The sequence below is a fragment of the Oncorhynchus mykiss genome, chromosome 7, assembly GCF_057628025.1.
Source record: "Oncorhynchus mykiss isolate SJ-2025 chromosome 7, ASM5762802v1, whole genome shotgun sequence".
Taxonomy (NCBI): Eukaryota; Metazoa; Chordata; class Actinopteri; order Salmoniformes; family Salmonidae; genus Oncorhynchus; species Oncorhynchus mykiss.
The window spans coordinates 10,937,072-10,965,000 of record NC_143028.1 but is presented as its reverse complement, the minus strand read 5'-3'; the positions used below and the strand labels follow the sequence as shown (position 1 = coordinate 10,965,000).

Here is a 27,929-nt window from a genome sequence, read left to right as displayed (position 1 = left end):
CCCCCCACTCACCGAGCGCCTCCTGGCGCACTCGAGGAGGAAACCTGGCGGCAACGGAGGAAATCCTCGATCAGCGCACGGTCCAGCACGTCCCGAGAGGGAACCCAACTCCTCTCCTCAGGACCGTACCCCTCCCAATCGACAAGGTACTGGTGACCACGACCCCGAGGACGCATGTCCAAAATCCTGCGGACCCTGTAGATGGGTGCGCCCTCGACAAGGATGGGGGGGGGGGGGGGAAGACGAGCGGGGGCGCGAAGAACGGGCTTAATGCAGGAGACGTGGAAGACCGGGTGGACGCGACGAAGGTATCGCGGAAGAAGAAGTCGAACTGCGACAGGATTAATGACCCGAGAAATACGGAACGGACCAATGAACCGCGGGGTCAACTTGCGAGAAGCCGTCTTAAGGGGAAGGTTCTGAGTGGAGAGCCAAACTCTCTGACCGCGACAATATCTAGGACTCTTAGTTCTACGCTTATTAGCAGCCCTCACAGTCTGCGTCCTATAACGGCAAAGTGCAGACCTGACCCTCTTCCAGGTGCGCTCGCAACGTTGGACAAAAGCCTGAGCGGAGGGGACGCTGGACTCGGCGAACTGAGATGAGAACAGCGGAGGCTGGTACCCGAGGCTACTCTGAAAAGGAGATAGCCCGGTCGCAGACGAAGGAAGCGAGTTGTGGGCGTATTCTGCCCAGGGGAGCTGTTCTGACCAAGACGCAGGGTTGCGAAAAGAAAGACTGCGTAAGATGCGACCAATAGTCTGATTGGCCCGTTCTGCTTGACCGTTAGACTGGGGGTGAAAGCCGGAAGAGAGACTGACGGAAGCCCCAATCAAACGGCAAAACTCCCTCCAAAATTGAGACGTGAATTGCGGACCTCTGTCCGAAACGACGTCTGACGGAAGGCCATGAATTCTGAAAACATTCTCGATGATGATTTGTGCCGTCTCTTTAGCAGAAGGAAGCTTAGCAAGGGGAATGAAATGGGCCGCCTTAGAGAACCTATCGACAACCGTAAGAATAACAGTCTTCCCCGCTGACGAAGGCAGTCCGGTGACAAAATCTAAGGCGATGTGAGACCACGGTCGAGAGGGAATAGGAAGCGGCCTGAGACGGCCGGCAGGAGGAGAGTTACCGGACTTAGTCTGCGCGCAGACCGAACAAGCAGCCACGAAACGACGCGTGTCATGCTCCCGGGTGGGCCACCAAAAACGCTGGCGAATGGAAGCAAGCGTACCCCGAACGCCAGGGTGGCCGGCTAACTTGGCAGAGTGAGCCCACTGAAGAACGGCCAGACGAGTAGGAACGGGAACGAAAAGAAGGTTCCTAGGACAAGCGCGCGGCCACGGAGTGTGAGTGAGCGCTTGTTTTACCTGCCTCTCAATTCCCCAGACAGTCAACCCGACAACACGCCCCTCAGGGAGAATCCCCTCGGGGTCAGTGGAGGCTACTGAAGAACTGAAGAGACGAGACAAAGCATCAGGCTTGGTGTTCTTAGAGCCCGGACGATAAGAAATCACGAACTCGAAACGAGCGAAAAACAGCGCCCAACGCGCCTGACGCGCATTAAGTCGTTTGGCAGAACGGATGTACTCAAGGTTCCTATGGTCAGTCCAAACGACAAAAGGAACGGTCGCCCCCTCCAACCACTGTCGCCATTCGCCTAGGGCTAACCGGATGGCGAGCAGTTCGCGGTTACCCACATCATAGTTACGTTCCGACGGCGACAGGCGATGAGAAAAATACGCGCATGGGTGGACCTTGTCGTCAGAGAGGGAGCGCTGAGAAAGAATGGCTCCCACGCCCACCTCTGACGCGTCAACCTCGACAACGAACTGTCTAGAGACGTCAGGTGTAACAAGGATAGGAGCGGATGTAAAACGATTCTTGAGGAGATCAAAAGCTCCCTGGGCGGAAACGGACCACTTAAAGCACGTCTTGACAGAAGTAAGGGCTGTGAGAGGAGCGGCCACCTGACCGAAATTACGGATGAAACGACGATAGAAGTTCGCGAAGCCGAGAAAGCGCTGCAGCTCGACGCGTGACTTAGGGACGGGCCAATCAATGACAGCTTGGACTTTAGCGGGATCCATCTTAATGCCTTCAGCGGAAATAACAGAACCGAGAAATGTGACGGAGGAGGCATGAAAAGTGCACTTCTCAGCCTTCACAAAAAGACAATTCTCTAAAAGGCGCTGGAGGACACGTCGAACGTGCTGAACATGAATCTGGAGTGACGGTGAAAAAATCAGGATATCGTCAAGGTAAACGAAAACAAAGATGTTCAGCATGTCTCTCAGGACATCATTGACTAATGCCTGAAAGACAGCTGGAGCGTTAGCGAGGCCGAAAGGAAGAACCCGGTATTCAAAGTGCCCTAACGGAGTGTTAAACGCCGTCTTCCACTCGTCCCCCTCCCTGATGCGCACGAGATGGTAAGCGTTACGAAGGTCCAACTTAGTGAAAAACCTGGCTCCCTGCAGGATCTCGAAGGCTGAAGACATAAGAGGAAGCGGATAACGATTCTTAACTGTTATGTCATTCAGCCCTCGATAATCTATGCAGGGGCGCAGAGACCCGTCCTTCTTCTTGACAAAAAAAAACCCCGCTCCGGCGGGAGAGGAGGAGGGGACTATGGTACCGGCGTCAAGAGCTACAGACAAATAATCCTCGAGAGCCTTACGTTCGGGAGCCGACAGAGAGTATAGTCTACCCCGGGGGGGAGTGGTTCCCGGAAGGAGATCAATACTACAATCATACGACCGGTGTGGAGGAAGAGAGGTGGCCCTGGACCGACTGAACACCGTGCGCAGATCGTGATATTCCTCCGGCACCCCTGTCAAATCACCAGGCTCCTCCTGTGAAGAAGAGACAGAGGAAACAGGAGGGATAGCAGACATTAAACATTTCACATGACAAGAGACGTTCCAGGAGAGGATAGAATTACTAGACCAATTAATGGAAGGATTATGACAAACTAGCCAGGGATGGCCCAAAACAACAGGTGTAAAAGGTGAACGAAAAATCAAAAAAGAAATGGTTTCGCTATGATTACCAGAAACAGTGAGGGTTAAAGGTAGCGTCTCACGCTGAATCCTGGGGAGAGGACTACCATCCAGGGCGAACAAGGCCGTGGACTCCCTTAACTGTCTGAGAGGAATGTCATGTTCCCGAGCCCAGGTCTCGTCCATAAAACAGCCCTCCGCCCCAGAGTCTATTAAGGCACTGCAGGAAGCTGACGAACCGGTCCAGCGTAGATGGACCGACAAGGTAGTGCAGGATCTTGAAGGAGAGACAGGAGTAGTTGCGCTCACCAGTAGCCCTCCGCTTACTGATGAGCTCTGGCTTTTACTGGACATGAAGTGACAAAATGACCAGCAGAACCGCAATAGAGACAGAGGCGGTTGGTGATTCTCCGTTCCCTCTCCTTAGTCGAGATGCGGATACCTCCCAGCTGCATAGGCTCAGCTCCCGAGCCGGCAGAGGAAGATGGTAGTGATGCGGAGAGGGGGGCAACGGAGAACGCGAGCTCCTTTCCACGAGCTCGGTGACGCAGATCAACCCGTCGCTCAATGCGAATAGCGAGTTCAATCAGGGAATCCACGCTGGAAGGGACCTCCCGGGAGAGAATCTCATCCTTTACCTCTGCGCGGAGACCCTCCAGAAAACGAGCGAGCAAAGCCGGCTCGTTCCAGCCACTGGAGGCAGCAAGAGTGCGAAACTCAATAGAGTAGTCTGTTATGGATCGATTACCTTGACATAGGGAAGACAGGGCCCTGGAAGCCTCCTCCCCAAAAACAGATCGATCAAAAACCCGTATCATCTCCTCCTTAAAGTCCTGATACTGGTTAGTACACTCAGCCCTTGCCTCCCAGATTGCCGTGCCCCACTCACGAGCCCGTCCAATAAGGAGAGATATGACGTAGGCGACACGAGCAGTGCTCCTGGAGTAAGTGTTGGGCTGGAGAGAAAACACAATATCACACTGGGTGAGGAACGAGCGGCATTCAGTGGGCTCCCCAGAGTAACACGGCGGGTTATTGATTCTGGGCTCCGGAGATTCGAAAGCCCTGGAAGTGGCCGGTGGATCGAGGCGGAGATGGTGAACCTGTTCTGTGAGGTTGGAGACTTGGGTGGCCAGGGTCTCAACGGCATGTCGAGCAGCAGACACTTCCTGCTCGTGTCTGCCTAGCATCGCTCCCTGGATCCCGACGGCTGAGTGGAGAGGATCCGAAGTCGCTGGGTCCATTCTTGGTCGGATTCTTCTGTTATGGTGAGTGAATGAGGACCCAAAAGCGAACTAACTTAAACAGAGCTTCTTTAATAACAAAACATAGGTAGGCTCAGATAGACCGGCAGATTCCGACAGGACAGGACAAGGTTACAGCAAACATGACGATAGTCTGGCTCAGGCATGAAACACAAACAAACGAGAATCCGACAAGGACAGGAGCAGAAACAGAGGGAGATATAGGGACCTAATCAGAGGGAAAAAAGGGAACAGGTGAGGAACGGGGTGAATGGGTAGTTAGGAGGAGACAGGGAACAGCTGGGGGAAAGAAGGGGAGAAAAGGTAACCTGACACGACCAGCAGAGGGAGACAGGGTGAAGGGAAAGGACAGAGACAAGACACAACATGACATGTATGGCACCCAGTCAGTCCTTCATTCAAAACGTTTCATTGAGCATTCATTGTATGATTTGATTTGTTGCATACAGCACATCTCTGATCTTGTCAATATCGAGATTTACATTATTTTTTTTTTACAGTGAAGTAAATCAATAGTCACCATCATTGTAGTACATTCAAGTATATATCCATACTTTTTCTGTTTCTACTTTACAGACATTTTCATTAAGTCGTTCTCAGAATCTGTAACAGACAAACCAGTTGACATGTAAAGTCAGTCAGGTCACCCGGGATACAAGTATTCGACGTCAGTATTCGACGTCCATCCATATCTGAGGACGTCCAGAGGTGATGTGGAAATCGGCCACTAGGAGGAACGGTGAGCGCGGTTACCTTCAAGTCGGTTTGGATTTTCAGAAGCATCTGCCTCTGATTCCAAATTTTGGAAGTTTGAATCCAGCGATAAAAAGTTGTTTTTGAGATAATTGTTTTAAGCCTATCCCAAACCTTAACCCTTACATGAACCATTCAGAGTTAATGCCTAACTTTAAGATTTTGGAATTAATGCCTAAACCTAACACTTAAACACAGAAATTTTAAATTTGAGAAACATGGATAAAGGTCTAATTCTGACGTGAGACTGTGAGATCTAGTTGTGTAATGTATAGGTTTACCAAACATATACGTGATCATCAATTTAAAGCAGTTCGATTAAGTAATAGTAAATGGTCTTTTATTAACAGAAGAAAAGAGAAACATATCAAAAGTGAGTATGCATTGTGCACGGCAGTTACGTTGTGGCGAAATCCTGCACGGTAGTGGTACTCTCTCTATTCTACTCTTTTCCTTTTGGCATGGTTAACACCTGCCTGGCGCCCGAACAAAATCTTTATCTTTACCCCTCTAATAAATACCGCTACAACGTTATATGAACATGCACTGCAATGTGAAACATGTATTTCTAGATGAAACACTGATTACGTTTGGTGAAAATGTGTGATTTTAAGTGTTGTACTTAGTCAATTGAAAATGAGCTTAAAGTTTTGAAACGACTGCCTTTTTGGTGATCGGTTTTGAGTTTTGTACTAAGAGTAGTGAAAATGTACCACATGGCCTACTTATTAAAATTGCACTGAAGCATACAAAAAACTGTAAATCATCTTATAAACAAGGGCTTTATTGATCTCATTGAATTTCTTTGTACTTAGTCAAAATAGACGAGACAGCAGAGAGCACAGATAAAGGAACAAGTTGGGTAGTGTCTTAAATGACACCCTATTCCCTATAAAGTGCAATACTTTTGACCAAAGCAACATAGGACTGACAAATAGGACTCAGGCAGAAAAAGAGCATTATAGGGAATAGATTGGTATTTGGGATACAGCCTTTATGTTAGACAACAAACCCTCCATTACACACCAGGGTCCCGTTCAGGACAGGAGAGGGCAACATATTGAAAGTAAAGCTGACATGATTCCTATTTACTTTACATGTCAGAGACACATCTGTTCAACATACAATATTTCTGTCTGAACGTTCCACGATCTGAATGTGCTCCACTGAATGAGGCAAAAGCTTCTGTTCTCTCTCTCCTATTTCTCTCTGCTCCCCTCCCTACACCGTTTATCATTTTCTCTCCTCTTCTCTTCTTACAAACACTTGAGGACATAGAAGTTGCACGTAGTCCCACGCGGACACCCGCACAGCGTTCCGACACGCGCACCTTTGCGAACAGCGCACTGCTCGCCCGCGTCACACTAGGAAACAAACAAACAGTTTGTTATTTAATTGAATGATGATGGTGGTGGTGGCATCTGTCTCCAGACTGTGATTCTGAAACATCTACACCGGTTTTCCAGAATCAGATTAATCCTAGCAACTCCTGAACTATATATATATTTTTAAACACTGTCAATATAGAACCTTTATCGAAAGTCCCGTTTTGACCATTTGAAACACGCAATATAAGGCTAGACTCAATGAAGAAGTAAAATGCATGACAGACAGGCTAACTACTTAAAAATAATGTATTGATAATAGGACTTTAAGCACTTTAAAATGATTGATCAGGTCTATTCAGGTCTGTTCTTACCGACGGCAGCCAGCCAAGCTTCTTTTCTGATAACGGCATCTGTTTGTTCTTCAGTTTCTCCAGAACTTCTTGTAAAGCTTCAATCTATATGACAGAGAAAAACAAACAAAAACGATAGGCTGCTATATATATATATATATATATATATATATATATTATAGCTAGAAAACAAGTACAAAGAGAGGGTTGAATCGACTAAACTATCAAGCGCACAAACCAAACAACTTCACAAACATAAAACAATTTAAACTTACCAGATCCTTCTCTTCTTGTGATTTGTGGGGGAACTCTAGAGCGCGAGTCTCAAACTCCAAGGAGGTGTAGTCAGCGAGACAGAGAAATGCGCAGCAGGAGGCTGCGAGGAAAAGCAGTAGAATGCTGGCCATGGTGCTGAAACAACCAGAAGGGATGGAGATACAGCGGGGCTTCTGCAGGTGGTTAGCAGGGGCTTGGTGAACACTGGGCGGGTCAGGTGGGCTATGATTCAGGGTGATAGATTCAGGGGCTTGATTTTATAGAGTTTGCTGACATCATACAGCTACTGTAATATGTATGACCACTGACATGAGCGGAGTGACAGAGGTAACCACTGACCGGAGAGGGTCCTATGCACGCACATACACGCGCCAGAGGATGTTGTGATGGAGAGGCGTTGTCTGATAGAACACCTCTGTTCACCTCTTTCCAATAATCCCAGGTCACAGCCCCTGGCTGTTGAGACCAATCTTTAATCAGCATCCAATTTCCTTTTGGGTGTGTGTGTCTGCCTAACCTCTCATTTGGTGTACACAGTGAGCAGCCCTGAGACTCCACATCACAGGCTAATCTCACCAGACCACTTAAAGAACCCACCTCTCTCCCTATCTCTCTCACACACACACAATACTATTTCCAAGCAAGAATTCTGCTTGAGAATGGTTTAAGTGGGGAGAGGAAAACTGAAAACCATCTGTTATTGGCTGAGAGGTTTGGAACTCTCTTCGTCTATTAACCTTTCTAGCGCAGGCGTTCCGCTAGCGGAACCCCTCAACAACATTCCGCTGAAAAGGCAGCGCACGAAATTCAAAAATATTTTAGAAATATGTAACTTTCACACTTTAACAAGTCCAATACAGCAAATGAAAGAAACATATTGGTAATCTACCCATCGTGTCCGATTTAAAAAATGCTTAACAGCAAAAGCACAACATCACATGTTGGATCCCTGCCAAGTCAAAAAAACACAGCCATTTTCCCAGCCAAAGATAGGAGTCACAAAAAGCAGAAATATAGATAAAATGAATCACTAACCTTTGATGATCTTCATCAGATGACACTCATAGGACATCATGTTACACAATACATGTATGTATTGTTCGATAATGTGCATATTTATATCCAAAAATCTCAGTTTTAATTGGCTCCTTATGTGCAGTAATGTTTTGATTCCAAAACATCCGGTGATTTTGCAGAAATACTCACAATAAACATTGATAAAAGATGCAAGTGTTATTCACAGAATTAAAGATAAACGTATCCTCTATGCAACCGCTGTGTTAGATTTCAAAAAAACTTTACGGAAAAATAATAATCTGAGAACGGCGCTCAGAACCCAAATTAGCCAAAGAAATAGCAGCCATTTTGGCATCAACAGAAGCTACAAAAAACACTATAAATATTCACTTATGAATATCTTCATCAGAAGGCAGCTCCAGGAATCCCAGTTCGACAATAAATGACTGATTTGTTCCATAAAGCCCATCATTTAGCCACTTGTTGTTAGCTTGTTCAGCCCAGCATTCAATCCTCAAAAAGCCCGAGCAATTCCTCCAGACAAAAACTAAAAAAGTTCCGTTACAGGTCGTAGAAACAAGTCAAATGATGTATGCAATCCATATTTAGGATGTTTTAAACATTAATCAGCAATAAGGTTCCAACCGGAGAATTTCATTGTCTGAAGAAACGCATTGGAACGCAAGAACACTCTCGTGACCGCGCACAATGAGACTGAGGCTTTCTGCCAGACCACCCACTCAAAGAGCTATTATGAGCCCCTCCTTTATAGTAGAATCATACAACCAGAATCTAAACACAGTGATATGTTGTGGAAGCCCTAGGAAGTGCATGCTCATCCATATCTAAGATGGACATCAAATGGCACTGTTTTCAATATTGAGTTCTCACTTCCTGTTTGGATTTCTTCTCAGGTTTTTGTCTGCCATATTAGTTCTGTTATACCCACATACATAATTCAAACAGTTTTAGAAACTTCTGAGTGTTTTCTATCCACCAGTGATAATAATATGCATATATTCCCATCTGGGAAAGAGTAGGAGGCAGTTTACTCTGGGCACGCCTTTCATCCAATAGTGAAAATGCTGCCCCCTAGCCCCAACAGGTTTTAACCTGTTATGGCTGCAATCCCCCTATCGGGATAAGTGTCATCAACAACCGCTGAATAGCATAGCGCTACATACAATAAATATTACTATAAATATTTATATTCATGAAACCACAAGTGCAATATAGGAAAACACAGCTTAGCCTTTTGGTAATCCACCTGTCGTGTTTGAAATTATGCTTTACAGCGAAAGCAATCCAAGTGTTTGTGTAAGTTTATCGATCGCACGATAAAACATTAAGTACACTTAGCATCAGGTCACGAAAATCAGAAAAGCAATCAAATTGATTGTTTACCTTTGATGATCTTCGGATGTTTTCACTCACGAGACTCCCAGTTACACAACAAATGTTCCGTTTGTTCCATAAAGATGATTTTTATATCCAAAATACCTCAGTTTGTTTGTCGCGTTATGTTCAGAAATCCACAGGAAAGAGCTGTCATGACAACGCAGACGAAAATTCCAAATAGTTTCCATTATGTCCACAGAAACATGTCAAACGTTTTTTTATAATCAACCCTCAGGTTGTTTTAAAAATATGTAATCTCTAATATATCAACCGCAAATGTCTTTCACAGTAGGAGAGGGGAAAACAATGGCTGTCCAAATTCTGTTGCGCAAGCAAAACTCATGTGACCACTTGACGCGATGATCATTTAAAAAAATAAAAGCCTGAAACTATGTCTGAAGACTGTTGACACCTTGAGGAAGCGATAGGAAAAGGAATATGGTTCATATCCCTTTAAATAGAGCAAAGGGAGGCTTTGGAACATGGAGTTTTCAAAATAGAAGCCACTTCCTGCTTTGATTTTCCTCAGCGTTTCGCCTGCAATATCAGTTCTGTTATACTCACAGACAATATTTTGACAGTTTTGGAAACTTTAGAGTGCTTTCTATTCAATACTAATAATAAGGAGGAGCTGGCCGTTTACAATGGGCACCTTTTCATCCAAGCTACTCAATACTGCCCCTGCAGCCATATGAAGTTAATGCAACCGCTGTGTCAGATTTAAAAAAAACGTTCCGGAAAAATAGTAATCTGAGAACGGCGCTCAGAGCCCAATCCAGCCAGAGAAATATCCTCCATTTTGGAGTCAAAAGAAGTTAGAAATAACACTATAAATATTCACTCACCTTTGGTGATCTTCATCAGAATGCACTCTCAGGAATCCCAGTTCGACAATAAATGACTGATTTGTTCCTTAAAGTTCCATAAAGTCCATCATTTATGTCCAAATAGCCACTTGTTGTTAGCGTGTTCAGCCCAGTAATCCATCTTCATGAGGCGCGAGCACTTCGTCCAGACAAAAACTCGAAAAGTTCCATTACAGGTCGTAGAAACAAGTCAAGTGCTGTGTGGAAATAAATCTTTAGGATGTTTTTAACATAAAACATCAATAATGTTCCAAACCGGAGAAATCCTATGTCTGAAGAAAAGCACTGGAACGAGAGCTAACTCTGTCGGGAGCGCTCGTCACGAACCTGAGACACTCTGCCAGACCACTGACTCAAACAGGTCTCATGAGTCCCTGCTTTCTAGTAGAATCCTCATTCAAGTTTCTAAAGACGGTTGACATCTAGTGGACGCCGTAGGAAGTGCAACTTGACTCCATAGACACTGTGTATTTGGTAGGCTTTGAAAAACTACAAACCTCAGATGTCTCACTTCCTGGTTGGATTTTTCTCAGGTTTTCGCCTGCCATATTAGTTCTGTTATACTCACACACATCATTCAAACAGTTTTAGAAACTTCAGAGTGTTTTCTATCCAATACTAATAATAATATGCATATATTGGCATCTGGGACAGAGTATGAGGTAGTTCACTCTGGGTACGCTATTCATCCAAAAGTGAAAATGCTCCCCCCTATCCCAAAAAGGTTAATCAATTTACCACATTGTGATGTCACCATGGAAAGGTGGAACTCCCGTCCCATGCAAACCTGCTGATTAGAATGTCCTGTATAGATTATATTTTCAACCAGCAACTATCAGGAAATAACACTGATTTGACAAAATCACACTTTTAGAGTGTTCGTTTCATCACCTGTTGTTGTAGAATACAGGAGCGCATCCAAACAGCCTATCCGACCGCTCGGAGGCGTCCGCACGGTCTTAAACCACACCATTGCCTCGTTTTGTATCATATTCCAATTATAAAACTGAAGGGGGGGGGGGGGGGGGGCAGAATGTGGGCAGGACATGTCTTCCCCATCCCCAGTCAAAGTTGAGCCCCTGGTATAATATTATATAAAACACAGGAAAAACAGAATGTTGACAGCACTGGGCCTTTAAAGTGAACCTATTGAGCCAGTGCAAACCTACTGAACCAAAGTAGTCAACACTAGAAAATAAAGATTAGTCAGATATGAAGACGGTGTGTGTGAGCATGTCTACTTGTGTGTGTGTGTTCTATTTGTCTGAACAGGATTCTTTTCAGATATCAGCGCCTGTTAATATCACTGGAACAAATCTAATATTTACCGAAGTTTATTGGTTGCTGGCGGATTTCATGCCTAATACTTTGAATACACAATTATTGGTGAACTATATTAGCTTATGACCTGAAATTACTTATTTACTTGATGTCATAAATCCATACCGCCAAAATGTGTCTGACAGACTACATTCCAGACACTCTCTTAATTTATCCTGACAGTCTTGTTTGCTTCAACAGTATAAAGACACAGCGCATCAGTTGCAACCTTGCAGGGGAGTCAGTTTCCAATTCCTGTTACTGTAGGATCGTATTTTACTCATTTAGTAATTTAGTCTAGAAATGCACATCTAGATGCCTATTTAACTACAGTAGTAGGCATAAAGGTTAGAATTGTGTCATTTCGGCCTCTTGGCAAAGTTGAGATATAGTATGTTCCCGCATTTGCTTTCAGTCTTTTTTGGCCCAGAACTGGGGCCCAGAGTTTTTCCTCTAGTCTATTTCAAAGCAGGAGTTTCTCTCTCTGAGGTAGTGGTACACCAGTAGAATGTAACCTTAGTATGCTATTTATTGCTCATCTTTCTTACCAGGTGTCTGATACCATAGTTCAGGACAGATACCAGGTATGTAGAGGCACAATGCAGACAACCGGTTAAGGAGGATCATTCGTTGTTATCTTTTGTTGAATGTAATGCAACTTATCGTTTAGACAAAGCATTCTGATTGGTCAAAGGGTGACCAAGCCATGCCAATGCTGACATACCATAACTACATGTAATCCCACCCTACCTTAACTTTAAAATCCTGTGGTTGAACAAAGATTTTTACCTTTCACAAAAAAAAGACACTTGAGAAAATTCTGATATCAAATTAGCATTGGTTGCTATTCATTGGTTGCTGGTGGACTTCATGCCGAATACTTTGAAGACAATTATTGTTGAAATATATTAGCTTATGACCTGAAGTGAATTATTTACTTGACACTGTTGCTGTTTGCCTTGACAGAGTACAGCACATCAGTTGCAGCCTTGCAGGGGAGTCAGTTTCCAATTCCTGTTACTGTATGCTAGTGTTTTCTACAGGTAGACATTTTGCCTGGATTTAACATCTAGAAGCCTATTTAACTAGTGGGCATAAAGGTTAGACTTGGGCCATTTCGGTTTTCACTATGGAGCATGGAGGAGGAGGTGTGATGGTGTGGGGGTGCTTTGTTGGTGACACTGTCGGTGATTTACATGTATTTAGAATTCAAGGCACAGTTAACCAGCATGGCTACCACAGCATTCTGCAGCGATACGCCATCTCATCTGGTTTGTGCTTAGCGGGACTATAATTTGTTTTTCAACAGGACAATGACCCAACACAACTCCAGGCTGTGTAAGGGCTATTTGACCAAGAAGGAGAGTGATGGAGTGCTGCATCAGATGACCTGGCCTCCACAATCACCAATTGAGATGGTTTGGGATGAGTTGGACTGCAGAGTGAAGGAAAAGCAGCCAACAAGTGCTCAGCATGTGAGAGAACTCCTTCAAGACTCTTGGAAAAGCATTCAAGGTGAAGATGGTTGAGAGAATGTAAAGATTGTGTAAAGCTGTCATCAAGACAAACCATAGCTACTTTGAAGAATTTAAAATCTAAAATATATTTTCATTTGTTTAACACTTTTTGGGTGACTACATGATTCCATATGTGTTATTTGACAGTTCTGATGTCTTCACTATTATTTTACAATGTAGAAAATAGTAAACTTTTGACTGGTACTGTATGTATATATTTTTTTACTGCTCTTGAGATATAATTACTGTTTGGAAAACCTTATTTACTATTATATATATATTTTTAAACTATTTTGTACTTTATGCGATGCGCACCGCAGAGAACACCAGAAGAAGAATTATCACTGAATTGGAACTTGAACCGGAACGTGAACCGTCGCTGGAAGCTCCGGAACGTGAACCGTCGCTGGAGACTCCGGAACTTGAACCGTCGCTGGAGACTCCGGAACGTGAACCGTCGCTGGAAGCTCCGGAACGTGAACCGTCGCTGGAGACTCCGGAACTTGAACCGTCGCTGGAGACTCCGGAACGTGAACCGTCGCTGGAAGCTCCGGAACGTGAACCGTCGCTGGAGACTCCGGAACTTGAACCGTCGCTGGAGACTCCGGAACGTGAACCGTCGCTGGAAGCTCCGGAACGTGAACCGTCGCTGGAAGCTCCGGAACGTGAACCGTCGCGGGAAGCTCCGGAACTTGAACCGTCGCTGGAAGCTCCGGTGGCTAGGAAAAACTTCCTAGAAAGGCAGGAACCTAGGAAGAAACCTAGAGAGGAACCAGGCTCTGAGGGGTGACCAGTCCTCTTCTGGCTGTGCCGGGTGGAGATTGAACATCTTGGCCATGTTCTGTTATAAACGTTTATAGATGACCAGCAGGGTCAAATAATACTAATCACAGTGGTTGTATTTGGTGTAACAGTTCAGCACCTCAGGAGTAAATGTCAGTTGACTTTTCAAAGCCGAGCATTCAGAGTCAAAAACAGCAGGTCCGGGACAAGGTAGCACGTCCGGTGAACAGGTCAGGGTTCCATAGCCGCTGGCAGAACAGTTGAAACTGGGGCAGCAGCACGACCGGGTGGACTGGGGACAGCAAGGAGTCATCAGGCCAGATAGTCCTGAGGCATGGTCCCGGGACTATGCCTTCTCTCTAGCCCGCACAAGTGGCACTGGACTACCCGGGCTGATGAACCGTTCTTCAGCACGCCTGCGCTGCAGCATACTCCTCGCCAACACCTCTCTCCGGTATCCCTCATTAAACCTCTCTATCGACTGACAAACTATTGCAGCATAGATACTGGAGGCTGAGACAGGAGGGGTCGGACGACAATACCCCCGATGGCCAGTATGGTTTCACAGATAGAAAACATGGTCTTAATGTTGGTGTCTTGTGGTTTCTGAATGGCAATAAAGCACAGGTCAGTTGTATAACAGGAAATCATTACAAAGTCAATGCTGCAGGTATGCATGGCAATGACCTGGTGTTGACAGAGTGTGAGGTCCACAGAGTGGCTAGGCTACCCTGCCCTGGAGAAACGCACTTTGGACATCTGAGTAAATATTACTGTCTTTGAACCTAACCACACACATGCCTGCACACCACATACCAAAAATACATTAATTCAATTATTATTTAAAAAAATGTAGGAATAAAGAACAATTGAAGTAGAACATCCAGAACTATAGGCTTGAGGTAAAGTCAGTGGCCCAGGCCAGTGTTCTGTTGGTGGGTCAGGTTTGGGCTGGCATGTCCAGCTTCTTCAATACCATCAACATGCAAGGCCATCGCTGGCAGTGCAGACAGAAGCCTCACCACACTGGGTATGAGTGCGTGCGTGTGTGCGCACAATGGTCAAAGGGCGACAGAGTCGTGCCAATGTTGACAATATACCTTAACTAGATAGAATCCCACACTACTTTAACTTTGATATCCTGTGGTTGAACAAATCTATTATTTTACCTTTCACAATACAAGAAACTTGAATGTTCTGATATCAAAGTAGCAAGATGTGAGGCTTTCCTATTTAACAAGTTCACCTGTCTCTGTCACTTACAGTTTAACCCCATGGCTCCCTTGCAGCCGGATGTACCTGGATATCGCAAGCATGCTACTCTGAATGACCAGATCCACTGTGTGGTGTACGTCGTGGACGCCAGCAAAGTTTCTCAGATGTCTGCTAAGATGATGGACAAGTTGGCTGCTATCTGCAAGAAGACCATTCAGATGTCTGAGTGAATAAAGCCCTTAGTACCTTTTTGATTTTATTATAGTTTCATAATGCTTTATGACCACAAGGTGCTCATTTTTACAAGATAATCTACCACTTCAAAAGCAGGTATTTTAAGTAGTGTACAGTGCCTTCGGAAGGTATTCAGACCCCTTGAATTGTTTTCACATTTTGTTAGGTAAATGTGATATTTTATAAATTAGCCAACATTTCTAAAAACCTGTTTTCTGCTTTGTCATTATTGTATATTTTGTGTAGATTGATGATGGGGAAACAATTATTTCATCAATTTTAGATACATTTTAGAAGGCGGCTGTAAATGTTATTACATTGTTTTTTCCCCTCATGAATCTACACAAAATACCCCACAATGACAAAGCAGAAACAGGTTTTTAGACATTTTTGCTAATTTATACAAAATAAAAAACAGAAAAATCACATTCAGACCCTTTACTCAGTACTTTGTTAAAGCACCTTTGGCAGCGATTATAACCTTGAGTCTTCTTGGGTAGGTGTAATGCATTTGCAAAATTTTCTAAAAGCCTGTTTTCACTTTGTCATCATGGGGTATTGTGTGTAGATTGCTGAGGATTTAGAAACCTTTTTTAAAAATCAATTTTAGAATAATGCTGTAATGTAACAAACTGTGGAAAAGGTCAAGTGGTGTGAATAGTTTCCGAAGGCACTGTATATCCTTTTCAGACCCTCCTATGTCAGCGTGAAACATTACATGAAATGCATTGTTCCCCATATGCAATCCTCCTGAGAGTCATTATTTCCCACTGCATGTTGATCCCAGGCATTCCCCAGCTGGTACTGTTGACCAAAGTGGACAAGGCCTGCAGAATGTTTACCTCAGCCACTACATAAAGAGGAAGGTGAGGTGTTTACTCATTGCATGCAACTGCATGGCTGTTAAAGATACACGAAGCGCTAATTGGCTAAGTTAAAGGAATAGTTCCCTCAAATTACATCGGTTTTCTTACCCTGTAAGCAGTCTATGGACAAGGTATGACCTCAATCCATGCTTCGGTTTAGTTTCCCTGGCACAGTTTCCAAATGCATCTGTGGCACATAACCCATTTAGCATTTGTGGCATAAATCCCATTCAAGTCATGGGACCTATATTATAATTTTTCACGCATCATGCTCAAAGCATCTATAAGTGACTTTCTTGAGCTTCACAATCAATTTGAGATACTTTTGGATGATTTGGACATGAGTGAAAACGGTCCAATGACTTGAATGGGATTTGTGCCACTAATGCTAAAACTAATGCATTTATAAATCGTGCCAGGGAAATAAAACCAACACATCGATTGCTGTCATACCTTGTCCATAGACTGCTAACAGGGAAAGGAAACCAATGTAGAATTTTATTTGGGCGAACTATCCCTTTAAGAAATTGCTAAATGTGTTTACAGACCCACGAGTTAAGTGCGTCCCTGAATATTCCTGTGTCTTGTATTCTGCCAGTGAACAACTACAGCCAGGAGTGTGAGCAGGATCAGGACATAGATATCCTGCTGCTCAGTCTGAACCAGATGTTGAACTACGCTGACAGCTTCTTCAAAAAACAGCTAGAGAAGCAGGAAGAGCTGCACCCATCTAAACCCCGGTCCCGCCCCAAACCTGAGCCAACAGGTATTGTACATGCACACAATATTGCGATTATTGTGGATAGCCAGATTAGTTAGATTTAAAATGTTTACTTGCTTTGCTTAGAATGACTATTTCCCTAATGATCCTGTTTGCATGGACACATCTGAAATCAGGCTACCTGATGGCACACTGATAAATGCAGAAAATGGCCCATCAAAATAAACGCTCTACCACGTTATTTCTGGGAAGAATATTTGGTTCCGAGTTCGGACATGTGAAAACTCCTTCGAAGCATACAGTTGTTCCGGAGGCGTTAGAGGGAGGCTCGCTCGGCTGGTGCTAGAACATGCACTGATGAAATACCCCACTGGAACCCCAATTAAAGTGTTTCCATGTCCTAATAATTAGAACGACTGCTCAGAAAACCAGGGGTTTTAATCTGCGTATGCTTACTTCAATTTCAACCTGACACTGATTTAACAAACAGAGTAAGGTGTTTGAATGACTATTGCATAATCTGCCTACTGCCATAATCAGTTTAATATACAATTATTACTGTGCATGTAAACATACTCAAAGAACATAGTTTGAGTTACCTATATTTTCTGGGTAAGATGCAGTAATGTAACCAAGTATAGGTTTCATGCATCTATATGTTGTTGGTCTGTGTCTCGTCTCTGCAAACCCTTACTTTAACCTACCATGTTAATAAGGTCCAGATGGATTGAGGTATCTCACCAGTACTCTGCCAGAGGTGGGGCTCCCCATCTATAGTCCTGTTCCCCAGCTTCTAATATACTACTGTTGTGGAAATTCAACACAGGGACACTCAGTCAATATTAAATGAATCATTGTTTATTAACAGCAAGCGGGAGAGGTTACAGTCAAACAGATGCATAAAGTACTGCTCTGAAGTGAGCTCCCCCAGGGCAGTCCTGTTAGTTCTCTTATATACTGGTTACAGACACATTACATGATCACCGCATTCTTATCGGCCGACTGCCTTGCCTGGTTCACCAACTACTTCTCAGAGTTCAGTGTGTCAAATCTGAAGGCCTGTTGTCCGGACCTCTGGCAGTCTCTATGGGGATGCCACAGGGTTCAATTCTCGGGGCAACTCTTCTCTGTATACATCAATGATGTCGCTCTTGCGGCTGGTGAGTCTCTGATCCACCTCTACATAGATGACACCATTCTGTATACATCTGGCCTTTCTTTGGACACTGTTAACTAACTTCCAGACGAGCTTCAATGCCATACAACTCTCCTTCAGTGGCCTCCAACTGCTCTTAAACGCAAGTAAAACTAAATGCATGCTCTTCAACTGATATCTGCCCACCCGCCTAGCATCACTACTCTGGATGGTTCTGACTTAAAATATGTGGACAACTACAAATACCTAGGTGTCTGGTTAGACTAAACTCTCCTTCCAGACTCACATTAAGCATCTCTTATCCAAAATTAAATCTAGAATCGGCTTCCTATTTTGCAAAAAAAGCATCCTTCACTCATGCTTGTTACGCACACCTCTAAGAGGAGGAAACGCAACATCCTGCTACAACTCAACTCCCCGTGAAGTGAAAGAGGTAAAGATTGAAGTGGATTTAACAAGTGACATCAATAAGGGATCATAGCTTTCACCCGGCTATGGGAACGTAACAATGCTGCCAAACATACCCTTGTAAAACTGACTATCCTACCGATCCTTGACTTCGGCGATGCCACTTACAAAATAGCCTCCAACACTCTACTCAGAAAATTGGATGCAGTCTATCACAGTTTCATCACCAAAGCCCCATATACTACCCACCACTGCGACCTGTATGCGCTCTTTTTGGCTGGCCCTAGCTTCATATTCGTCGCCAAACCCACTGGCTCCAGGTCATCTATAAGTCCTTGCTAGGTAAAACCCTGCCTTATCTCAGCTCACTGGTCACCATAGCAGCACCCACCCGTAGCACGTGCTCCAGCAGGTATATTTCACTGGTCACCCCCAAAGTCAATTCCTCCTTTGGCCGTTCTCTGCTGCCAATGACTGGAACGAATTGCAAAAATCACTGAAACTGGAGACTCATATCTCCCTCACTAACTTTAAGTATCAGCTATCAGAGCAGCTTACAGATCATTGCACCTGTACATAGCCCATCTGTAATAGCCCATCCAACTACCTCATCCCCATTATGTTATTTATTTATATATATATATATATATATATATATATATAACATTTTGCTCCTTTGCACCCCAGTATCTCTACTTGCACATTCATCTTCTGCACATCTATCACTCCAGTGTGTATTTGCGAAATTGTAATTATTTCCCACTACGGCCTATTTATTGCCTTACCTCCCTAATCTTACTTCATTTCACACACTGTATATAGACTTTTCTATTGTGTTATTGACTGTACATTTGTTTATTCCATGTGTAACTCTGTGTTGTTGTATGTGTCACACTGCTTTGCTTAATCTTGGCCAGGTCGCAGTTGTAAATGAGAACTTGTTCTCAACGGCCTACCTGGTTAAATAAAGGTGAAATTTAAAAAAATAGGCATAGTTCATAGGATTGGTTCTGGCATGTGTCTGGCACTGTCTCCTATCTTAACTTCTAGAATATATTCTGGGTGTTCTGCCAGATGGTCCTAAGGAGGGGCTCATGTCACCCCCCTCATATCTTTACCAATCACAGGCAGGAACCAAGGATTACTTATGACACTAAGACAAGATGAACATTTTCCGTCACGCTACTTTCATGATTCAAGACATGATCAACACTGTTGTTACTGATTCATGTTCTTACCATTCTCCTTAAATATTTAATCAAAACGATTTACTCTTCTGCTTTTACTCAATGATTGTTGTAAAATGGTTTGCTGTTTGTACCGGACTGCATCTCCACATGTCTCTTATGTTGGATGTCTCTCTCTGTCTTTCTGAAAGTTTGGACAACTGTAGAGCCAGTCTGAGTGAGTCAGGCCCTAGATACGCAACAGATATTTATTCCACATTTAGTTATTTTATATGAAAATACTGTATTGAACAAAGTACAATGAGCAGTATACAGTTGAATGTCTTATCTGACCAATAGCAGTACAGACTCTACAAGTGTTGGTAGACAACCTTACACATATTGTATCTAATTACAATATACACTGAGTGGACAAAACATTAAGAACGCCTCTTTCCATGACAGACTGACCAGGTGAATCCAGGTGACAGCTATGATCCCTTATTGATGTCACTTGTTAAATCCACTTCAATCTTTGCCGATGAAGGGGAGGACACAGGTTAAAGATAGATTGTTAAACCTTGAGACATGTATTGTGTATCTGTGCCATTCAGATTGTGAATGGGCAAGACAAAAGACTTAAGTGCCTTTGAACAGGGTATGGTAGTAGATGGCAGGCACACCGGTTTGTGTCAAGAACTGAAACACTGCTGCGTTTTTCACACTCAACATTTTCCCGTGTGTATCAAGAAAAGTCCTCCACGCAAACGACATCAATATTAGCAAGGTGTTCCTAATGTTTGCTATACTCAGTGTAAATCGTAACTGGGAAAAGTCCGAATGGAATCGCCTCAGAGAATTAAGATAAAAATGTTTATAAAGCCATAACTAAAAGTTGCTATTTTAACATATCCAGGATCAGTGTATTCCCCTTAATCCTAAGCGTACCCACTAGAAGGTAAACCCAAAACTGACTTCAGATCAGTATCACACACACACACCCCTAGTCACTCAGACTGTTCTCCATCCTGATAGATGTCATCAAAGTAGTTGTTAGAGTAGCGAAGCATCTGGACCACGGCAGTGAGCAGGAGGATGTCTGTGTGGACGTCCAGCTCAAACTCACGACTGTAGTTCTTCACTGGCAGGACACAGGACTGGGACACACCCAGACACACACTCACCTCACGGGTCTGAAACAAACACACACACACACACACACGACTGTAGTTCTTCACTGGCAGGACACAGGACTGGGACACACCCAGACACACACTCACCTCACGTGTCTGAAACACACACACACACACACACACACACACACCTCACGGGTCTGAAACAAACACACACACACAGGGGCGGCAGGGTAGCCTAGTGGTTAGAGCGTTGGACTAGTAACCGGAAGGTTGCGAGTTCAAACCCCCGAGCTGACAAGGTACAAATCTGTCGTTCTGCCCCTGAACAGGCAGTTAACCCACTGTTCCCAGGCCGTCATTGAAAATAAGAATTTGTTCTTAACTGACTTGCCTGGTTAAATAAAGGTAAAATAAATAAATAAAAAAAACACAGACACACACTCACCTCACGGGTCTGAAACAAACACACACACACACCCAGACACACACTCACCTCGCGGGTCTGAAACACACACACACACTCACACACACACCCAGACACACACTCACCTCGCGGGTCTGAAACACACACACACACACACCCACTCACCTCACGGGTCTGAAACACACACACACACCCAGACACATCCAGACACACACTCACCTCACGGGTCTGACACACACACACACACACGGTTGTAGTTAAATAAACACGGTGTACTATGTGAGAATAGGGTTCCAGACTCAGCCATGCACTCACCATCCTCTCTATGTAGTGGCTGAGGTAGATGTTGGTCAGGTCTTTTCTCACTAGAGGACAGGCCTCATCCACCTTTGTAAGCAGGACCAGCTGGGCAACACCTAGTGACACAACACCAGGGTTGGGTAGGTTACTTTCTAAATGTAATCCGTTAGTTACTAGTTACTTGTCCAAAATTGTAATCAGTAATGTAACTTTTGGATTACTCAAATTACATTGCGTTACTTTAAATGACTTTTCTCTTAAGAGGCATTAGAAGAAGACAAAAATGTATGTTACCAATTGAACGACAACAATTGCAGGATAAATCAATGTTAAAGTTTGCTGGCCATATATGGATGTTACATTTTACTTCATGGGTTGGTTGTGTAGGCTTCTTCTAAACCCATCGCTTTCTACTACATATGATTAAATGATATCTTTACATTAATATATATATAATTTATAAGTCCAAAAATGGATGTAGCAACTACAGATTCCCCCTTTAAGTCTATCAAATACATACGAGTTTGAGCATGTGTTCATTTTTTATCAGCATGAATTAGATTGAGCAATAAAAGACCCACTTTTATTCCATAGGCTGGGATCCGTACTATGCAGCTGTTGCAAGAGAGCATTTTTCACTGGCTGTCCACTGGTTTTAAAAACAAGGAATGGGTAGGCAGCTTAAACTTCTTGAATTCAACAATTTTTGGGTTCAAAAATTTGTTTAGATTTGTGAACAGCCATCCACAACAACCACAACACGTAAGGCGCAAATAGCTAAATGAGAGAGCAGCAGTGTGATTCACACCACTGTGCAATGTAGATATCAATAATAAGTGATATCCGTATGCAGTAGACTACACCACTGCTGTCGTCCTGACCTCCAAGTGTTTATTCAAGTTGGATAATCTTTGGATGCTGACAGCAGTCGCACCATTGGAAAACATAGCTTGGACTGTAGCCTACAAAAGACAATTCTTGCTCTTATCCCGTGATCCATCAAACCCATTTGGTGTGTCATCATAGTGGTCTCTGATTTATGGTCAGACTTGCTCAGGTGGAACAGACTTAAACTTGCGCCTTTTTTCAATGCTGATTTGAATGTCATTGAGAAAACAGAGAGGAGTATAATATTTTTTTTCGCAAACATCCTTTCTGAATGTAAAAGTAATCATTGAAGTAATCATCTAGTTTTCAAAAGTATCTGTAATCTGATTACAATATTTTTTTGCTGGTAATGTAACAGATTACAGTTAGCTGTTTTTGTAATCCCTTACATGTAACGGAATACATGTAATCTGTTACTCCCCAACCTTGCACAACACACACATGTTAACACACACACACAGACATGCACAGACACGTAAACACACACGCACACTCATTTCCTTCCTTACCCAGCTTGTTGATCCCCTTGCGGATGGCGGCGAGCTTGTCCACCATTTTAGCAGAGAGCAGACTGACCTTGCAGACATCCAGTACGTAGACCACACAGTGGATCGTGTCCTTCAGGCTGGGCGACTTACAGAACCCAACACCATCCGTCTGGACAGACATGGACGGGTTGAACTGGGGGAGAGAAACAGGACATCAGCCCCCAATATATACAGTGCCTTGCGAAAGTATTCAGCCCCCTTGAACTTTGCGACCTTTTGCCACATTTCAGGCTTCAAACATAAAGATATAAAACTGTATTTTTTGTGAAGAATCAACAACAAGTGGGACACAATCATGAAGTGGAACGACATTCATTGGATATTTCAAACTTTTTTAACAAATCAAAAACTGAAAAATTGGGCGTGCAAAATTATTCAGCCCCCTTAAGTTAATACTTTGTAGCGCCACCTTTTGCTGCGATTACAGCTGTAAGTCGCTTGGGGTATGTCTCTATCAGTTTTGCACATCGAGAGACTGACATTTTTTCCCATTCCTCCTTGCAAAACAGCTCGAGCTCAGTGAGGTTGGATGGAGAGCATTTGTGGACAGCAGTTTTCAGTTCTTTCCACAGATTCTCGATTGGATTCAGGTCTGGACTTTGACTTGGCCATTCTAACACCTGGATATGTTTCTTTTTGAACAATTCCATTGTAGATTTTGCTTTATGTTTTGGATCATTGTCTTGTTGGAAGACAAATCTCCGTCCCAGTCTCAGGTCTTTTGCAGACTCCATCAGGTTTTCTTCCAGAATGGTCCTGTATTTGGCTCCATCCATCTTCCTATCAATTTTAACCATCTTCCCTGTCCCTGCTGAAGAAAAGCAGGCCCAAACCATGATGCTATCACCACCATGTTTGACAGTGGGGATGGTGTGTTCAGGGTGATGAACTGTGTTGCTTTTACGCCAAACATAACGTTTTGCATTGTTGCCAAAAAGTTCAATTTTGGTTTCATCTGACCAGAGCACCTTCTTCCACATGTTTGGTGTGTCTCCCAGGTGGCTTGTGGCAAACTTTAAACGACACTTTTTATGGATATCTTTAAGAAATGGCTTTCTTCTTGCCACTCTTCCATAAAGGCCAGATTTGTGCAATATACGACTGATTGTTGTCCTATGGACAGAGTCTCCCACCTCAGCTGTAGATCTCTGCAGTTCATCCAGAGTGATCATGGGCCTCTTGGCTGCATCTCTGATCAGTCTTCTCCTTGTATGAGCTGAAAGTTTAGAGGGACGGCCAGGTCTTGGTAGATTTGCAGTGGTCTGATACTCCTTCCATTTCAATATTATCGCTTGCACAGTGCTCCTTGGGATGTTTAAAGCTTGGGAAATCTTTTTGTATCCAAATCCGGCTTTAAACTTCTTCACAACAGTATCTCGGACCTGCCTGGTGTGTTCCTTGTTCTTCATGATGCTCTCTGCACTTTTAACGGACCTCTGAGACTATCACAGTGCAGGTGCATTTATACGGAGACTTGATTACACACAGGTGGATTGTATTTATCATCATTAGTCATTTAGGTCAACATTGGATCATTCAGAGATCCTCACTGAACTTCTGGAGAGAGTTTGCTGCACTGAAAGTAAAGGGGCTGAATAATTTTGCACGCCCAATTTTTCAGTTTTTGATTTGTTAAAAAAGTTTGAAATATCCAATAAATGTCGTTCCACTTCATGATTGTGTCCCACTTGTTGTTGATTCTTCACAAAAAATACAGTTTTATATCTTTATGTTTGAAGCCTGAAATGTGGCAAAAGGTTGCAAAGTTCAAGGGGGCCGAATACTTTCGCAAGGCACTGTATATACTACTGCTTCTGCTACTGTACTATCAAGCACATGCTTTCCCTACCGTGAGGCTGGTGCTGCTTTAAGTCAGAGGACAGGCTCATTGTAATGACTGGAATGATTGGTATCAAACACATGAAATCCTCTTGTTGATAGAATGAATAGAAATGTATCTTCCCCCACTGCTATCATTTGCCAGTTTTACTCACCTGGTACCGGTCCTGTACGTGGCCCTTCAGGATACTGTTGATGTCGTCTATATCCAGCCCTGCGCCGGGTCCTTCCTCCAGACCCATGGTGTCACACAGGACCAGAGGGAGAGCCTTCCCACCCTACTCTGCCTTGATGCTGTAGGTACGGAACTACAGAGAGAGAGAGACAGTTAGAATGTTAAGTCCTGTACAATAGTGAGGCTCCAGAGGTTTTGTCTAATTTCAGCCAGTAGTTTTGAAAGTGGTGCTCACGAGCCAAAACGGGTCCCCGAACATTAGGCGCAATTGTGTACTACATCATCCATTTCGTAAGATATGTTATGGATTCCATTTCGTATGATATGTTATGGATTCCATTTCGTACAATATGTTTTGTAAGTGCTTAAAGGGCAATTCCACGACTTTTCAACCTCATGTTCATTATCTCCAGTGCAATGCCATTGTCCACATATGTGAAAACAACACATTTCTTTGTTTTGTAGAAAAAAATATAAAGTTAAAAATGTATACTCGTTCTATATAATTGTTGTCTGTTTTAATTGGTTTTTCTCTTTTGTTGGTTGGGTGGTGGTTTTCGGTTGGAGGGGCGTGTAGGGGTGGGGGGGGGGTCTTGGATGTTTGAGGGGTAGCTCTCGGGAGAACTATGGGGGGGGGGGGATCTTGGATGGTTTGTGGCCTGGGAGTTGGGAACTTGGGCCGATGACCTAGAGGTCATTGGTTCGGGTCTCTGATTCGACTTGGTGGGAGATCTGTTGATGTGCCCTTGGACGGGGTGCTTGACCCTGGTTGCTCCTGTGGGCCACTCTGGATGGGCGTGCCTGCTAGATGGCTGAACGTAATGTAAATGTCGAGCAGCTTCACTGCAGATAGAGTGTATGTTTTAAACTTCTATAAAAAAATAAAAAAAAATGATAAATTAAATAAAGTTCTACCCAATGACATCATCAAAAGTAAAAAATAAAAAAAATAAACAGTGATTTTCATACACAAAACTCAAACACAAAACTCATCACAGAGAAGTATTTTTTTTAGAACATTTATTTTATCTTTTTAACCACAGATCATAGAAACACGCCGTTTTCCCATAAGTAGACACTGATATGGTGCTGGAGATAATGAATATGGTGTGAAAAGTGGCGGCATTGCCCTTTAAGATCCCGGCCTGTATCTTTAAGCCACACACAATCATGCGTGCACAAACACAGTACTGTACCTGTGTGGTGAGGCTGGTGCCAGCGCTGCCGGTGTTAGCCTGCCCGGTAACATGTCCTTTGAAGACAGAGTTGATGGAGTTGAAGAAGCTGGACTTGCCGGCCCCGACCGGACCCACCAGCAGAACTCTGACCTGGACCACAGACTTTACCTCAGGCTTATAGTTCTTGATATAGTCCATCAGGCGTTCCTTGGTGCTGTTAATGATAGAGATGGATGGAGAAAGGAAGAGAGAGATGGGTGACAGACTTGATTCATTAATTTAAGTATGTTCACTGGAACAGCAGAAGTGGTACTAGATGCATCACTAGTTGCATAGTATTATGATTTTTGTACCGCTTTTGAGATTTAACATACCCATATCCTTCCAAGTCAATTTTCCTCCAAGGAGTCTCCAGAAGGCCTACACACTCTGCCAGAAATTGAGACAAACAACAAAACAATCGGATTTAATCAATACACTAATTGCTTCACCTGGCCTTCTGACTGGTTAGAATATTTTGCCATATTGGTTACATGCATCCAATCGTTTCAGTAATGCCTAGGGAGTAGGGGCTATAAAAGACCACTCACCTTCCACTCTGTATACCTCACACTCTGTCAGCTGCAGGTCATTGCCATGCATCTCTTCTGCTTCAAAGGTGTAGCTGTTCCCTGCAACAATTTGAACTGTAGCGGTGCTATTATTAAGAAACCACATGACACCAACATTAAGACCATAGACTCCATCTGTGAAACCATACTGGCCATCGGTACTGGACACACGCAGGGGCTTTTCTCTCTGGTCAGTGATGCTGTAGAGAAAGGCCTTATCATCGTTGATCACCTGTCCAGTCTGGGCGTAGTCCTTACTGATGTAACCTCCGAAAACAAACCCAGCCTTGTTGTAGGCCACAAGTACGGTGGGTCCCTGGCCATCACAGCGGCTGTGGAAGGCTATATTCATGTAGCCATGGACGCTGGCTTTGAGCAGAACAAAATATAATAGAAAAGTACTTTATTACCTTTTACTGAACCAATCGCTTTGTCCTGCCTGCATTGCAGGTATCTGGCCTGAGAATAAAATTCATCCCATAAAATATCATAAAAATAAAGATTCCATTAAAATGAAGTCCATTGTTCTGACAAACCTTTGTAGAGCAGGTGGAGTCTGACATGGCCGAACAGAGACAGCAGCTTCTTCTCCTGTCCTACTGACAGACTGGACTTCACAACACTCATGACCTCACCAAGGAACTGAGGTAGAAAGACCAGCAATAAGTAGTAACAGAAACACATCATACTGATGAACCTCACCCCGCTGTATAGACACGCACCGAGGAAAGAGCGAAAGGCATATAAAGAGAAGACAACAACCTGTCATATTTCCACAGACGCTGCCCCACAGATATCTCTTAGAATTGCAGCGCTTTCTTTAGACTTGTCATGATGGTGAGGAAGTTCTTACCGTTTGTAACTGATGATCGTGGAAATATAACTCATTTTAATGCAGTGGGCTGCTGGGCTTCAAATCACAACATAATCGACCACAAAATCCAGGTCGTTGCTGCGCCACCATAAAACAGGCGTACAGTAGGTGTGGCTTATATTTTCTTAAAATAGACATGTACTTTGACTCGCTCAACCTGCTTTTACTCAAATACGGGAAAGGACGGGTAGTGTGAGATTGACAGAGCTCTGCTGGCACGCCAGGTGGGTGCGGTTATTTTAGCAGCATACTACAACGTACAGCCCCGGGGGAGGGACTGCACCTTACACGGCCTGTAGTCTTCCCTCCACA

The 27,929-nt window shown here is 43.8% G+C and overlaps 2 protein-coding genes across 2 annotated transcripts; both read right to left on the bottom strand.

Moving 5' to 3' along the window:
• Positions 1–5,780: 5,780 nt before the first annotated feature.
• On the bottom strand, positions 5,781–13,582 carry LOC110528915 (cocaine- and amphetamine-regulated transcript protein-like). Its single transcript, XM_021611100.3, has 3 exons — positions 6,977–13,582; positions 6,723–6,806; positions 5,781–6,387 (listed from the first exon to the last, which is right to left on the bottom strand). Exons 1-3 carry the CDS (start codon positions 7,106–7,108, stop codon positions 6,280–6,282), a joined length of 324 nt encoding a protein of 107 aa, XP_021466775.1. The 5' UTR covers positions 7,109–13,582; the 3' UTR covers positions 5,781–6,279.
• Positions 13,583–19,899: 6,317 nt separating this feature from the next.
• Positions 19,900–27,849, bottom strand: LOC110528881 (interferon-induced protein 44-like). Its single transcript, XM_036982751.2, is given in 9 exon segments — positions 19,900–20,837; positions 21,520–21,620; positions 22,902–23,073; positions 24,935–25,087; positions 26,151–26,346; positions 26,507–26,561; positions 26,723–27,112; positions 27,280–27,385; positions 27,597–27,849. Coding segments are annotated over 8 exon segments (1,344 nt in total). The 5' UTR covers positions 27,371–27,385; positions 27,597–27,849; the 3' UTR covers positions 19,900–20,651.
• Between the last annotated feature and the right edge of the window lie 80 nt (positions 27,850–27,929).